Here is a 16095-nt window from a genome sequence, read left to right as displayed (position 1 = left end):
ATCCAAAAAAAGCTGGTACTCAGAGAGATGTGAAATACAATAGTAGGAACTAAATGACTCCTACTTTTTCTCCCTATTGAGGCACTGATACTTTAAGAAAAGTTAACTGCAGGCAACAAAGTGGAAGAATAGAAGTGACTGTGTGTGTTTAACTGTTCCAAAGAACAGCAGTTCTCCATGATTGCATGTAGGAATGGTCTGAATTCTCACCAAAAGCTCTTTTCACACTACACCTATTTCTTACATAGGTTATATTGACTGTGGCTCTTGGCATACTGAACAAGAAAGGCAACTGCTTCACTTGTCAGGAATATCCTAACTGATCTTGCATCCCTTTAGCACACAAACTTCCACTGCCTTCAGAGCATTCTCTAGAAATTGTTTTAACAAAGTTTGCTGACCTGCAGAGAGATCCTGTTCTTCACAAGCAGCCCAATCTTTATATCCATCAAGTTCAAGTCTTTCTCCAGTTGTTGACTGGATCGGATTTTTGTAACCACCTCCTCCCTTAACCTTGTTACTTCTAGTTCTTCTTGAAAGTCTAAGTCACTTTGGTCCAGGAGGTAAGCAAATTTGCGCAAGACATTCAAGGGTGGATTTTCAGCACCAACTGTAGTTAATGTAAATGAGCTCATATTAGATTTTTTTTTATTGCTTGGCCTGACATGTATAAACACAGAATGTGTTTAAATATATAAATATCAGTGATTAAAATTATTGTGTCACACATGTCATAGTGACATCTATGGTCAGAATGCCAAACTGCAAAAAGGAGTTTGTCATTGAGAGCAAGATTAGAATATTTTGTGTAACCAGAACTACGTGTAGCAGTTTTGCATAAAATTAACAGTTTAACAAAATGTTAGTATCATTTCACTTAATTGCTTCTGAAAAGCCAAAAATGCAAGACTCATATTAGAAATCACTAACTTTTGGAATAAGAAAGTGTTCCCCAACCAATTTACACTCAAATGTTTATCAACAGCACTTACTTAGTGTTCTATAGTCCTCCCTCGCTTTGTTTGCCCTAAGAAATGCTTGTATTTTCACAATTTCTCCATTCTGGAAAAGACCAAGACTAAATAAGCATTTTAGAAAGCATTAGACAGTAATCCTCTAACAAGTCATGTTCTACGAAGACAGATAATAAACAATACTACAGATATCTATCAAACACTGGTAAAATTAGAATAAAGTTTGTGTTTTCTAAGTTCTAATGTAATTCTATTAAAAGACATAAGGAGGAAAACTACAGTATTCATAATTCCAAGAAATACATTCACTTATGCAGTATTACTACAGGTTGGACCTCCCTGGTCTGGCACCCTTGGGACCTGAACAGTCCTCAGTCAGGGAATGTATCAGACTAGGGAAGGTCAAGGCTCCCCAGCTGGCTGCCCCACTGATGGCTCCTCTCCCTGGGGCTCCCAAGCAGTGTTCCCTCGAAGTTGCATGACAGCACAGTTTCATTGGCGATTAATCAGCCCCACCCAGTCAGTCAGCTAGCTCCAAGCATGGAGCCCTGAGTCTGACTGGGCAGGGCTGATCAATCACCTGTGAAGCTGTTCATCTTAGAGGGAACACCGCTTCCAAGGTTGGGGCTCCCCACCCTGTTACTACCCTACTACAGCTGGTCCAGCTGAGGGTCTCTGCCCTGCTGCCCACTGGCTATGCTGGGAGTTCCCAGGGGTTCCCCAGCCAGGGTCACCTGACCGCCACCAGCCCTCTACATTTGGTGGTTCCTCACAGTTTCCCAGTCCCAGGCCACCTGGCAGCCCCACTGCTGCCGAAGGTTTCCCTGGGTTCCCCAACCACCGTTGGCCCTGCTGCCAGGGGATCTCCAGCCACTTGATCCCACTGACAGCAGGAGTTCCCTAGTTGAGGTGGAGGCTCCCCAATCCCTCCTGGCCCCACTGATTATGTGTTTCCCCCACTGGGGCCGGGACTCCCCGGCTGCCGCCTGGCCCCACTGCCAGGGTTCCCCCAGTTGGAGCTCCTGAGCTGTTGCCTGGCCCTCTGCCACCAAGGGTTTCCCCTGCCACAGCTGCCTGGCCATCCCAGTTATGCGGCTGCTGGGGGGTACCCCCGCTGTCACCGGCTCCGCTCCCAGGGGCTCTCCAGCAGCCTGACCCCACTGACACTGGCCCAGCAGGGACTCCTCGAACCCTGCATTATCTCGGCTGGCTCCCGCTCCTGGGGCTCTTTGGTCCAACAACATCTATGCCAGACCATGGATATTTCCAGAACAGGGAGTCCCAGATTTGAGATGTTCAACCTGTACTACATTAGTTCTCTACTCAAAACGGGAGTGGGAGAAAGAAGGGCCTTACGTGATCCTTGAAATACTGCAGTCGTTTCTTGTAAGCCTTCCTTGCTAGCCACATTTTGACCCACGATTGAATCTAAAATTCAAATAAAAATCTTAAGAGGAATTGTAGAACAACTAAGAACAACTCTAACTTTATTTTATTTTTTTATAAAACAAGGTTAGATGTCTGCTTGTCCCACAAATTGCATAGCAGGCAACTTCTGGAAATCTAATGGGAGTCACAAACTCAAATGATGGGATGACTGGGCTTGGATATAATGGTTAGAACACTGGACTAGCTCGTGGCACTAGAACTCAGGGGACTGAGTTTGATTCCTGGCTCTGCCACTGGTCTGTTGTGACCCCTTGGTCATGTCACTTTTTTACACTTCTGAGCCTTTGTTTCCCAAGGTATAAAATGATAATGACATGACTTTTGCACAGCACTTTGAGATCAGATTAAAAAACCCACACAATATAAGAGCTAAGTATAATTTTTTATCACCACCAGCAGCATTTAATAAACTGATAGCAGCCCCTCTCCCTAGGTTCCTGGGCTTTCAAGCATTAGGATTCCTCCAACCATAAGTAAACATTCTCCATATAGCCAACACAATCTGCTCATCATAGATGGAAGTCTACCTTTACAATAGCAGCAATGTTGTCTTGAAGCACCTGCAACCTGTCAGTGTAGCTTTTCCTTTGTTTATATCCCTTCCAGGAAGCCTATTTTAAAAAGGAGGAGATTAGTAGCGTGACTTAGTTTCACTACACCTATACTTGGAAAGCCAACAGTTTACATATCTTGTTCCATAAAGAAGCTATTTAGAAGTGAAGAGAAAATGTAAAGGATAGATGTGCCTCAGTCACATCATTTTACATGCTCTCATCCACTCCTGTGGCATCAATAGTCACCAGTGTGCTGATGACTCAAATTCCCCACTTCATTCCTGACCCAGGATATCATCCTGTGTGTCACTCAGGCTCAGATACCTCCCAGTCCAGTGCTCTGCAAGCCTGCACTTCTAGGCAGTTTCCAAATCTTATCCATCTCTTCTTCTACGGTGTCCCAAAGCTGCTGTAACCTGTCTCATTGCTGTAATATGTCCAGGTCCCCTTCATCAGTCTGGGCTACTACAGTCACCAGTGTCACCTTCTTAGGCCCATTGAAAACACAGCTAAGACTTTCTTGCCTTCTCTAATATCACATCACTCTTTCAAACTCTGTACTAGTGTTTCTCAACTAGTGGGATGAGTACCCTTAGGGGTACGCAAGAGAAATCTGGGGAGGTACACATCAACACAACTGAAATTTGAAGAAAACTGAATTTTTGTTTTAAGTTGTACAGCGCTTTATTATTTGTGTACTTTTTATACCCAAAAATTTCATTGCCCATCCAGCTACGATTAAGTTGTTTAAACAAATGGGTTACAATGGTAGAAAAATTTTGTATGTGTCTGAAAATTGTAGGTACTGGGGGAATTTTTTATTTTTTTTTTTGAAAAAAAGGAGTAATTTATAAAAAGAAGTTGAGAAACACTGGTCGTCTATACCATTAAATAGCAATGCTGGTCCTTGCCTTGAAAAAGACCCTGCCAAACTAGCTCCTTCCCTTTCTTCATCTTATTGTGTTGCCCTTAACCTTTGTTTTACCACTGATGGCCAATCTCTATCATCCACCCATCTGCCTCTCTCACAAGCCATTTACTGCCCACAGGAAGTTGCCAATATCTGGCTAGGGATAAAGCCAATGAGGATTTGCAGTATTTGCCTATGCGGCTTGCATAAACACATGCTTTATTACCGCTTTCCAAATCCTCCATCTAATTTCTGAAGATTATTTCCAAAGAGCCTGCATTTTTCTTTAATGTTTCTGTACAGCACTATCACAAATGAGTCCCAATCCTAATAAGGCCTCCAGCATCACCAGAACATAATTTTACGAATAATGTGAAGTAATAGCGAAAACAGTTTTGATTCATTGCAGAATGCACTCATTCTAGGAAAAAATTAAAAAAAAAAACCTGTACTTTAATGCTAAAGAGTTCAATCTCACTGAGCATGTTTATTATAGTATATACTGAATAGTGTAAAAATATAAGCCACCAAGTTCAAACAAAAGCACCTATCAAAGTGTGTACAACATGCTCTGTAAGAACCCTAAACATTTCCTTCGTACTGTTTTCAGAGAACAGCGTATTAAGCAAATCCAAGTAAAACTCTTGGAATCCAGGCAGAGTTATTAACATTGAATCTCCCTGTTATATAAGCATATACTTAATAAATTATATGCAAACAGCTTCTGACTGTGGGAGATGAGAGAAAGGAATGCATTTCCTGAGTGAACCATGCCTTGGCAGAGAACTAGATGTTCAATATTGAACTCATTACCTTCCATCCTCCTACTCTTTCTTTGCATTCCCAATTAAACATCAAACAGTGCACAGGAAGAAGCTAGTGATAAGAATCACCAAGCTTCTCAAACTGGGCTGTTATGTACTACAGTTATACCCAATCTATAGCCTTTGTAAACTGGAACTTTGTCAGTTAAACCCAAAGCATTTCTTTCAGTAAGTACACAGCCTTGTGTTTGTACAACAACAATTACATTCTGTAAGTAACAAATGCCACAAAAAGTCCTCTCTGCTAAAGACAGAAAGATAAACACACCCAACGATTGTGTGTTTTTTGCATGGGACAGATTGCACACTCAGAAGACTTTAGAATATATAGCAATACCTGTATTTTGATCACAAGTGGTTCCTGGTTTTGGAGGTATTCTTTTCTCTCTTCATAATTTTTTCTGACTAGGAATCCCCTTGCTAGGGCTTGCAGCTGGAGAATCAGGTTTTCATTAGCAAACCACAGCTGTTCTCGATTGTAATCTGCTGTAACTTGCCCAATAATAGTCTGGCGAGAGATCACACAAAAAGTGTTCAAGAAGCAATCACAAAATGAGAATCAGTGTTATTACCATAAGCATCACCCCTCCCCCCCATTCTAACCCCCTGCCTTTGTAGCCCTCAGTGATTGAGTCCACACTACAGGCAAGCTTACAAGTGGCTCTGATGCAAAAAAGCCTTTATGGATGTGGTTAAGTGCTCTCCTGATTTGGGGGCCTATGTGAAGTGTACAGTATGCAACATCCTAGTAGGACAGAGCACTACTATTCAAAAGTAGATGGAAGGGTACTTATGACTGCATGATGAGAGCCACAGCGAGGTACTTTATGCTATGCTTGAGTTGTCAGCCCCCTTCTAAGGGTTTGATTAAATAGATTAAGTTATACTGTATTTGGGGAATGAACATCCTAAATCCAAGTCAGATTAGAAAATTCCTTTTCTCTTCTCTCATCCTGTTAAGGCCCCAAACAATCTTAACCACTTTCTTTGTATCCAGCAGCATTAAACCACTCATCCTGTGTTGATGCTACAGATGTAGGCAGTCATTTTGAACATTTTAGCACTCTACCTGTATTTCTTCACTGGTTAACCAAGATGTTTTTGGTATAAACTCTTCAGGTGGAACAAAGGAACTTTCTCCAGTTTCCACATTGTAATAATAATCGTATCTGTTCTTCATTAGAAGTTTGAGCCATGGACCTTCATTAGAATCTAAAAGCAATATATGTATACTCAATGTACATTTAGGAGCCTTAATACATTTATAAAAGGTTTTCTCCTCCATCCCATCTCCCCAACCTCTCCTCCCCATTAAAGAATATTTTCAATTGTCTTACATATATTGAAGTCAGCACAAACATTCATCTATCCTCAATTTGGAAAATTTGGAAAAAATATCCTGCTCTATTAACCATACTTAAATTCCAGTGGTGTGGACAACATGGAGGAGCATAGTAGAAACTGGCCACAAATTGGAATCGGCATTTTCAAGAACTGCTGTCCAGATATACTTAGATTTGATCTAGTCAACATGGTACTTAAAATGCTACCATGGTCAGTCTACACACTAAGGGTACGTCTAGACTACATGCCTCTGTCGCCAGAGGCATGTAGATTAGGCTACCAGACCTAGGAAAATGAAGCGGCGATTTAAATAATCGCCGCTTCATTTAAATTTACATGGCTGCCGCGCTGAGCCGACAAACAGCTGATCAGCTGTTTGTCGGCTCAGCACGATAGTCTGGACGCGCGGGTGGAGACATCAAAGGTATGTGTCGACCACCCAGGTATGCCTCATCCCAGGAGGCATACCTGGGTGGTCGACACATACCTTTGATGTCGCCACCCGCACGTGACAGAATAAGTGCCAAAAGAAACCTTAAAATTAAAAACTGGAGATTTAGACAGTTGAGAATCATAGGTGGAGAAAAAAAAAGTCTGTAAATTTCTCCCAACTCCCTTAATTCACAGAATTAAATGTATAGTTATTTCAAATATAAACACATTTGGCTCTAATCCTTCAATGCCATTAAGGTACTGCAGGAATTTTGTTTTACCTTCTTTGGTTTTTAAATTCTTGGCTTTTAAAAGGTTCTTGTAATAGGTTTCAGCACACTCTGGAACAACTCTTAAACCAAACTTAGGAGACTGCAATATATCCAGGATCGGTTGCGAATCATGCTTTTCCAAACACCTGTTAATCATTGAGGTTCCAAGAGCCACTAAACAACAAAATGGCATTTCAGTGTCAGGCATTTTACATACACATACACACTTCTACATTTCAGTGATCTACAACAGTGTCTCAATTTTTTTTTTAAATAAAAGTACCCCTTTGAAAACTGTAGATACTTATTATTTTATTTTTTTTTTAGACAAAATTTTTCTACTATTGAAACCCATTTGTTTAAACAACTTAATTGTAGCTGGCTGGGCAATGAAATTTTTGGGTGTAAAAAGTACAAAAATAATAAAGTGCTGTACAACTTAAAACAAATTCAGTTTTCTCCAAATTTCAGATGTGTTGACATACCCTCCACACTTCTCTCAAGGACCCCTAAAGGTACTCATACCACTGGTCTAGAAAAAGCATTTTCCTGTTGGAGTTCTTTGACTATATGCATGATGTACGTCCACTTTATCTTTCAGTAATCTACTGTCTTAACTAAGATATTTGTAAATGTAACTATCTCAGATAATGTACTCACCATGTACAATGCGAGTGTACCTTATAGTCGATACAATATATGCAAAGCTCTACTGCCAGTGCTGTGCACAGTAGTGAGGGGCTTACCAGGTGCTATTTGCATTTTAAAATTTAAATTAATATTGATTGCGGAATCTGGGGACAAAATCTGGCTGCTTTGTTGAACACACTATTTCTCCTGTCACCTTCCACATCTTGTGCATTAGACTGAAGTAGCACATGGGATTTTCTTAACTTGCACACTTGTCCAGCTCAAAGCTGAAGTATGAGGTTTCCTACCCTGACCTCTTCCCATATACATACATGTTGTACTTCCAAAATCTGACACACACTGGTCCGGCAAGACCATGGATACTCCTGGACCAGAGAGCCCAGGAGCCTAAGGGCACGAGAGGCAGCTGGGTTGCGCATCAAGGTCAGCAGCCCAGCTGGGGACAGAGCCCCACAGGAGCCTCCTGCAGCTCCTGGGAGAGTGGGGCCGAGTCTGGAGCGCCACAGCAGCACAGAGTTAGAGTCCCCACAGAAATATCCAGGAGTGTGGGGCTGGGGCCAGTGCTCTGTTGTTTCCCCTGGTGGCCCAGGCCACTGGGCTGCACAGGGCCAGGGTCAGAACCCCACAGCGTCCCCCAGCTGCACAGTGCTGGGGCTGAGGTTGTGTGGGGCCAGAGTCAGAGCTCCAGCCCTGTGGCTGCCCCTGGCTGTGCCCGACCAGAGCCTTGCAGCAGAAGCCAAAGCCTGGGCTGCACAGGCAGCAAGCAGCCCAGCCAGGTTGGGTTGTGGGAGAGAGAGGCAGGATTGCCTGCTGAAGCAGCCTGCAAGCAGTGGGTGATGGGCTGGGGACTGCTGTTAGGAGGCCTCCCCCCTGCTCGAGCAAGTTCTCTTTTTCAGAACCAGTTCTTGTTCAGGACAATGCCAGACCAGGGAGGTCCAACCCGTATTTCTGTCCTCAACAAAGCTGACCCAGGAGGAACTTGCTGTGTCAGTAACAAAAAGCCCACAGGATGTAAGGAAACAAGGCATCTCCCCAGGTCAACAGGTGAAAACCTTGTGCATGGAATGACAGCTTTTTTGTAAACCTTAGAGAACCCCAAAGAAAAGAAATTCAGGTTATGCAGGAAACAGATCTTTGTAATCACTCTGAAAACAAGCATTCAGTTAAGAGCAAGAAAAGATTATGGAAGAAACCCACAGCAAGATTAGATATGCCACCTTTTCACCAAGTAGGATCCCATTGTTTGTTGAACCTTAAAAACTGAGCTACTTCCAGGTGAACATACCGAGTCTGCCATGCAGCCATTGACTGGCATTAGAATATTAGTAGAGCCCTGCAAATCCATGGACATTCATGGGTATCTACATCTGCAAATGTGGCTATCCATGGATCATTTTTGTGGACACAGATGCAGATCAGGGCTCTAAATATCAGCAGTAAAAACAGAAAATCCAAATAGCAACAGGTTGGTACAGAATACACTTCTGTAGCTGCTGTTCTCTGAGCACTAGAAGTGGAGGCCCCACCAATACATCAAGATGTGGGTTTCCCCTCAACCTCTGTGTCACCAAAGCATGGCTCACCTACCATTCCTCATCCAAAATTGCATCCCTGTTATTATAATTTACAATTCCTGGGTGCTTTCCTTGTGAAAGCAAGCTGAGACAGATCTCCTCAACAAAAACAGCAACATTGCCCACCTCACCCTTGTCCCCAAATGCTTGGGCTAGGAAGTTAGGTATATGAACATGCTTTATATGATAGGTAACAGTGGCAGTTATACCAAACTTTGCAACAGGCCCTCCTGCACCTAGCTGTAATAGCACAGTGACTGTGCTGAAGAAACCACTCTCTGAACATAGAGTGCTTCTGCACCAACTCTTCAGAATAAAAAAAGCTCCCCCAGGACTGTTTTCACAGTAAGAGTATACTGAACAGAAAAATGTACCAATTCAAGGATGGCCAAAAAAAAAAAAAAAGGAAGAGTAGATTCTCAGGTATACTCCTCCATTCCTATAGCATTTAGGATCTCAAATACTAGACTAGTCACGACCAGTTCTTCCCTCTGACCTTCCAATTAGCTCAGATTTGACAAAATGCAGCTGTCCTGCCACAGTGAAATGGAACCTTCATGAGAGCCAAAGATCAGATCACTCCTGCGACGTGAAGTCTCCCAGAACACAGGATTTCTGTGGCTACTAGCAATGTATGCAAAGTATAAAAGACCTGCTTAGCTAGCAGTCCTAGAATCCCCATGTTTTGAGGAAGTTCATGTCATAGGAGCAAAGTGAACTCACTCTTGCCTTGTGACTTACCAAAATATAATAAAAGGAGATGTGGTGAGAGTAGTAAAGCCCATTCCAACACCGCAAAACTGTCAAGCTTTATGGACATACGGGGGGGGGGGGGGGGGGGGGAGTACACAATTTCTACAAAGTTTTTGTGAATGTGGAAAGTTCCATGCGAGCTGTCATGTTTGCCAAAAATTACATGTTGAGTATTTATTAAACATAAAATTAAAATTCCCATAGATGAGAGAGTAGCAAAAGTATTTTGAACCCAAAATAAGCTTACAACAAAGCTCAAGACTTCTAAAGAATGCACGTTAGGTTCATGTCACATCACTCAATTCATTTTATTATATGCATTACCTACATCCTCTTCTACCCCCACTTTACAAATATATTCCTTTTGTACATAAATCCCTACTACTGAAATTGTTAAACATTTCAGTTAATTTTTGTTCAAAACAATGGCTAATAATACTTTTTTTTTACTTTTTACATACACCGTTCTTCAATATGACCTCTTCAAACAGCCTCCCTGAGGTTTATGGGTCAAAATGAAAGTTCTCAATGTGATATGAAAATAGATCAAATAATCTAGACTCTAGCCCTTAGTGTGTGTTAGCATCTTCAAACAAAACATACTTGCTCTAAATTGGTCACAGTCCTTTTAGGAAATTTGTAAACCAAAAATTTCTCATCTGAAAACGGATACCATTGATTTGTCTTGGCAGGATATAGATGTTATTTGTTCCATGCTGAGCAGTGGATCTTAGTGACTTTTTTTTTTTTTTTTAATATAAAGAAAGGTTATTTTTGTTCATAGAATCCTAGGGCTGGAAGAGGCCTCAGGAGATCATCCAGTCTAATCCCCTGAGAGTGATTTGCTAAAAACAATTGTACTGTTTAAGCTCCTGTTTTTCTGAATGCGAAAGCTCATGAATACTCAAAGTACGTATTCAATAAAACATGGTGCCAGACTATACAACAGACTATTGTATTTTTTTTAAAATGAATTCTTACATGGTTCCAGCCTTGGTTAGTCAGATTTCTTGCTGTATAATAAATGCCTCATTATCTAGCAACATAATACAATGCACAGATCTATATAATCTAGAGATGCGAACGACTAGTGGATATCCAATAAGTATATACTTATTGTATAGTCGACACTAATTGATTAGTCGCTCCCCCTCCTTGTTGCCTCTATCAGAAAGGGGGGGGGAGGAGAGAGGGTGCTTCAAAGCTGCAGCACCGCATGGAGCCAGGGGCCAGACCCTGGACTCTGTGCAGCACTGCTGCTTTGAAATGCCATGGGGAGCATAGGTCCAGCGATGAACTGCTTGAGTCCTCCTCTGGCCTCGTGCTCCCTGCAGCACTTTTGCCTTTGAAGTGTAGCAAGAGACCTGGGGCTATTGCTACATTTCAAAGGCAGAGGCACCCTTATCAACTAGTCAATGCAAACTGCATCGACTATTCGATTAGCCGATTAATCTAAATTTAACATCCCTAAAATAATCTTTAGACTATCAGTCTTCATATGGCCTTTAAGGAGTAAACACAATCTTTTCTATTATTACAATCTTATTCTCTAATTTTTGCTTATCTTGGTTTACAATTTTTAAGATGGTTTTTCCTTTGTGCACAGAGTTTCCTTCATCTGGCTCATGCTTTTGCCTCACAGCATCATTAAAAGAATTTATTCCCATCAAAGGAGGTATTAGAGTTCCCAGGTGCTAAGAAGTTCATATCCAGGTAGAATATATTCATTTGAGCCATTCTCTCACTAGGTTCAGTTAGTCTTAAAAACAATAGTACCATCAAGTTCAACAACATTAAAAGATCTATGCATCATTAATAGCTAGTCATACATGTTAAATCAGGGGTGGCCAACCCATTTAACAAAGAGCCAAAACAGCAGCAGAAAAAATGCTACGAGCCGCACCAGAATTGTCCAGGAAAAAAAGCTCCCAGAATACAATTGAGCAAAAACAAAAACAAAAAATTTAAAAAAATTAAGGAGGCTGCCCCTTTAAGACAGCCACCATCTTGGGTGACATTTTTAAAACCCCGCAGCTCCAACCCAGTAAGCACAGGGAAGGCTTTGTACCAGTCAGTTCCCAAGCGTGCTGGACTAGAGAGGTTTAACCTGTACTTATATCAACCACAGAAGTACAGGATAAATCAGAGTAAAGCAAGCCTATGAAGCAAGTCAAAATACTATAGGTATTAGACAAAAATATTGACAAATTACCTAAAATATGAAAATTTTACTTTAAAATGCCATTTAATTCTTAGGCGGGGGAAGTTGGAATGTAAGGGATTTACTGTGCCAAATAGTGATTAAAGTGCGTTTCACATAACCAAGAGATACACGCTTCAATTAAAAAAATTCCAGCACTTTCAGACCAAAGACAGTAAATAAAAAGCCTCTTCAAGACGTCACAGCTTTTCTCCCACGGTGTGTCAGAAAACCAATGTTTGTCTCCAGCTGAATCTTTAACTACTACACAGCATTCTTGATTTGGAATTCCTGTACAGTTTGCATATTTATAAAATCTTCAGATTTGTTTATATTCAGTCTTTTAAAAAAGTTCTGACATTGTACATATCCTGGGTTCAATAGCATAACTACTATCTTCTTATAGATAGTAAGCAAGCTGTTTCATTCTGAATTGTCATTTCACCACCACCACCAACAACAAAAAAACTTGAAAATAATTTGAAAAATTAAGGGCAAATGATTAAGTTGGAGTATTTACTGGTATTTGTTAAGAGTCATTGTTTGGAAATCAGAAATCTGACTAATCAAGGCTGTGACCATGTAGGAATTCAGGTTGCAACACAGGTCAGGATTTCAGACTTATGTACAGGACTCCTTACAAGTGTTTTCCATTACTACACACAAACTTGTCAAACAAAGTCTTACCATTTGCTTCAATTAGTCTCATTGAATCTATTTTCATATCTATACAAGGGAAATTAATACACAGTATTTCACCGGCTCTGAATATGTATTGGCATTTGAAATCTGTTATATCATTTCAGGCAATAGAGATAGTCAAAATTCCTAAATAAAACACAAGGACAACAGTTTGAGAGCTAATTAAATTATTTTACATTTAAATCTTATTTTAATTACCCTGAATCTTTCTTTAATGAAAATAGGATATTTTCCCCCTATTAACTAACTTGTCCAACATACTAAATTGTATATGAATAAAGAAAGTTAGAAATCTTCTCTTTATTGTGAAAAAAAATGCAATTTCCATGTAGATTCAGGTTGATACTTACAATTTGCTGCTTTTTCTATATTCCTATTAGCATCGTTGATTCCTTTTTGTATTTCATCCAGCCAGAGAACTGGTGATTCATCATGTGATCCCTGGGGCAGATTAATAGAAAAATATTTACAGAACAGAAAACACAAGTCAATCTGAAAATACACACTATTAAAGCATCAATAAATAAATAGAAAGCTCTTCTGAAAGCCTGAGGGGATACTAAAGAGAATTTGGCTATATGAATCTGGCAATTAATACAAATAAAAGAAAAAAATTAATCTATTTTTCATAACAAAATGCAAAGTATCATTTAACATCTGAAAGCTCGGATCATTTTTATTCCACCAAAGAAAGATGTAGATTTCTGAATAAAGTTAAAGACAATTCAATATCCATAATTCACCAATCAACAAAGGAACAGAAGAATTCAGTAAGACCACTAGACAACAATATGATTTCCCCAAGGACAGCATAAATCCAAAAGAAGTTTACAAAAAAAGTTAAGAGCTTTGAAAGAATAGTTAACTGGAAACCATGTATATGTGCAGACAAAAAAAAAAAAAAAAAAAAAAAAGAATAAATAAAAAAAAAGAAGACCTAAAAAATTGTCAGTATGAACTTTATAGAAAGAAAGCTCAGATTTAGTAATGCCAAAATTGCTTTAGTTTCCTGAATTGTTTGAGAACATGAATTAAGGACGAGGGCAGGCATTTTTCATTAAAATCTACCAGTTATCAAATTTTACCTCGTATGCAATACACTTCTTTTGTGCACCCCCATTTGCAGTCCAAGCTTACGGCATTTGGAGGTTTAAATGCCTAAATACACAGACAAACTGAAACAGCAGACACGATTTAACACAGAATTATGGGCACAAAAGAGGAGATCTTACCAAGATCAGACTGAAGTTAAACTCAATTAAGGTGTTCTTAGTGCATTCATCACCAAAGTAACTGTGCACGGAAAATCTAGGATGGTGTGTTTCACCCAATTTCTAGCATGCACATCTTAAGTTTTGGGTACAAGAGAAGCAGAAATGCGAGAGGATACTCCTGCCAGTGATCAGCTTAAAAAGCGGTAGATGGTACTGCAGGGAAGATTGCTGTAGGGGGTATTTAAATAGCTTCAGTGTGCAGGAATCGAAGTCCACACCTATTAACAACTGTATGTGAAAAGCAGACATAACAGTAAAGAGAGGAAATAGGCTGTGTGAAAGCTCTTTTGTTATAAATGTGAAACATATTTGTGTGGTAAGTGTGACAAGACATCTATCCATGCGCAACATATGTATGTTTTTGATTGGCAGTTATACATGAATTTTCTTATCGTGAAGTGTATTTGATGCTGATAATAGAGAACAGAATAAACTGATAGTGAAAAATCCTTAAATGGCAGAAGAAAAAAAAAAAATCAACCTCTCGTTTAGTTACTGTAATGTTTTTCTCTTCTTCTCCACCACAAGTTTGTTATGAAATTTTACAGCAAAAACAACTGTAAGCTTGTAGAATGCATTGCTGTTTGCTTTTTTCTTTATAAAATTACAACAATCTCACATTAGTCTCAGTATTTTAATTCCAGCATCCAGTTCAACGATTTTTGAACCAAACAAACTTTTAATTAACTCATAGTACACTTTACTTCCTACGAACTGTAATGTTAGGCACAAGCTATGAAGGACAAAGATTTCTGAATACAAATGCCTTAGAGAATCAACTATACCTCAGACTCATTAGGAGGTGTATGCTGCAGCTATTACAAATGAAAATTACATTGCTTAAAAGAGTACTATTGAATGATGAGTCAGTATTAAGGGTCACTGAATTTCAGCTAGAACCTTGGGATTGGGGAGTAAGGACTGGAATATAATTCCCATGGTTGCAATTTTCCTCAAGAATTATAGTGCTGGTAAACATACAACTCCTGGGCCAGATGATAATTTGTTCACTTAACCTTACCAGTAAGATAGGTGGCAACCAACATTGCACAGCATTTTGCAGTTGCCTGCTGAAAGCTGTCATGTGACACACAGGAAGCTTTAAAAAAATAATGTTTGTTCGTTCATGAGTAGGAACTGCTTAAACAAAGCAGATGGGACATGAACGACAGCCTATAGTACACAATGTCAACTGATGACTACTGGGCCGATGACAAGCTAGAATGGAGCGCTGAGAGTCTGGGGGTATGTTTACACTGCAGAGTTTTGTCGGAAAAACAGCCATTTTTCTAACAAAACCTGAGTTAAGTCCACGCAGTAATTGTGTTCTTCCGAAAGTAAGTCAAAAGAACAAAGGGTTTTTTCCGGCATTGGTAATCCTCTTTGAGGAAGAAGCCTTTTCCGAAAAAGCTCTTTCAGAAAAAGGCGTATGTGGACGGGGATGAGGGAGCTCTTTTGAAAGAGGAGGAAAGAGGAAAAAACACAGATGCCCTTGTGGCCACTCTGTCCATAATAATCATAGCTTAAATGTGAAATAGCATCCATTCAGTGTGGACGCTATCCCTCGAAAAAGCAGATTGCTTTTTCAATGCGCTTTGGGTGCGAATGTAGGGATAACATATTAAAGTATTAAAAATGATTCCCCCAAGTGGAAGTGACTCCCCATAATTTGTTCCCCACAACTAAAAGTCTAAGTAGTATAAGTTTGTTAAGTAGAAGAAGCATATAAAAGTGTTTAGATTTATTCTTGTTAAAGTGCTTAGATTTAGTGTTATCAAGCTTGATAAGTGTTTAGATTTATTATTATTATTATTAGTTAAGATTGTTAAATGTTTAGATTTATAATTATTGCCCCTCTAGAATATAATTTGTTAGGAATGTAATATTAGGTCATGCAACTTAAAACTGTTAAAAATATAATACTATGTAGCCAAAAACAGCTCCCCTCTCTGTGTCCCAGGGCGCACACAAACTTTTGCAAGTGGCTGCTTGTCAAGACACTAACTACTCTGCTCTGGGAGCCAAGCCCTGTAATTGACTAAGGGCCTTCTCTTCAAAGCATTGTAAAGCAATTAACCCTAATCGCAAAGTGAAACATTGTAACTATAACAGTAACTAACTCAGCAATCAAAGAATGTTTTAAGAAATGCCACCCAGAAACTTTTGTAACTTTTTGTAACTA

General features: G+C 39.8%; 1 protein-coding gene across 6 annotated transcripts in view; it reads right to left on the bottom strand.

Moving 5' to 3' along the window:
- IQGAP2 (IQ motif containing GTPase activating protein 2) overlaps positions 1-16095 on the bottom strand; it is a 214803-nt gene that overhangs the window by 33838 nt on the left and 164870 nt on the right. For all 6 annotated transcript variants that reach the window (XM_075932302.1, XM_075932304.1, XM_075932305.1 and 3 more), the window contains 8 exons: positions 12990-13080; positions 6769-6933; positions 5781-5923; positions 5049-5219; positions 2951-3034; positions 2331-2402; positions 993-1062; positions 402-610 (listed from right to left, as the gene is read on the bottom strand). In XM_075932302.1, coding sequence (XP_075788417.1) covers positions 402-610; positions 993-1062; positions 2331-2402; positions 2951-3034; positions 5049-5219; positions 5781-5923; positions 6769-6933; positions 12990-13080 — 1005 coding nt within the window. The remainder of the gene's footprint in view (positions 1-401; positions 611-992; positions 1063-2330; positions 2403-2950; positions 3035-5048; positions 5220-5780; positions 5924-6768; positions 6934-12989; positions 13081-16095) is intronic.

This window comes from Pelodiscus sinensis, chromosome 6 (assembly GCF_049634645.1).
Source record: "Pelodiscus sinensis isolate JC-2024 chromosome 6, ASM4963464v1, whole genome shotgun sequence".
In the NCBI taxonomy this organism is placed as follows: domain Eukaryota; kingdom Metazoa; phylum Chordata; order Testudines; family Trionychidae; genus Pelodiscus; species Pelodiscus sinensis.
This window is presented reverse-complemented; position numbering and strand designations above follow the sequence as displayed.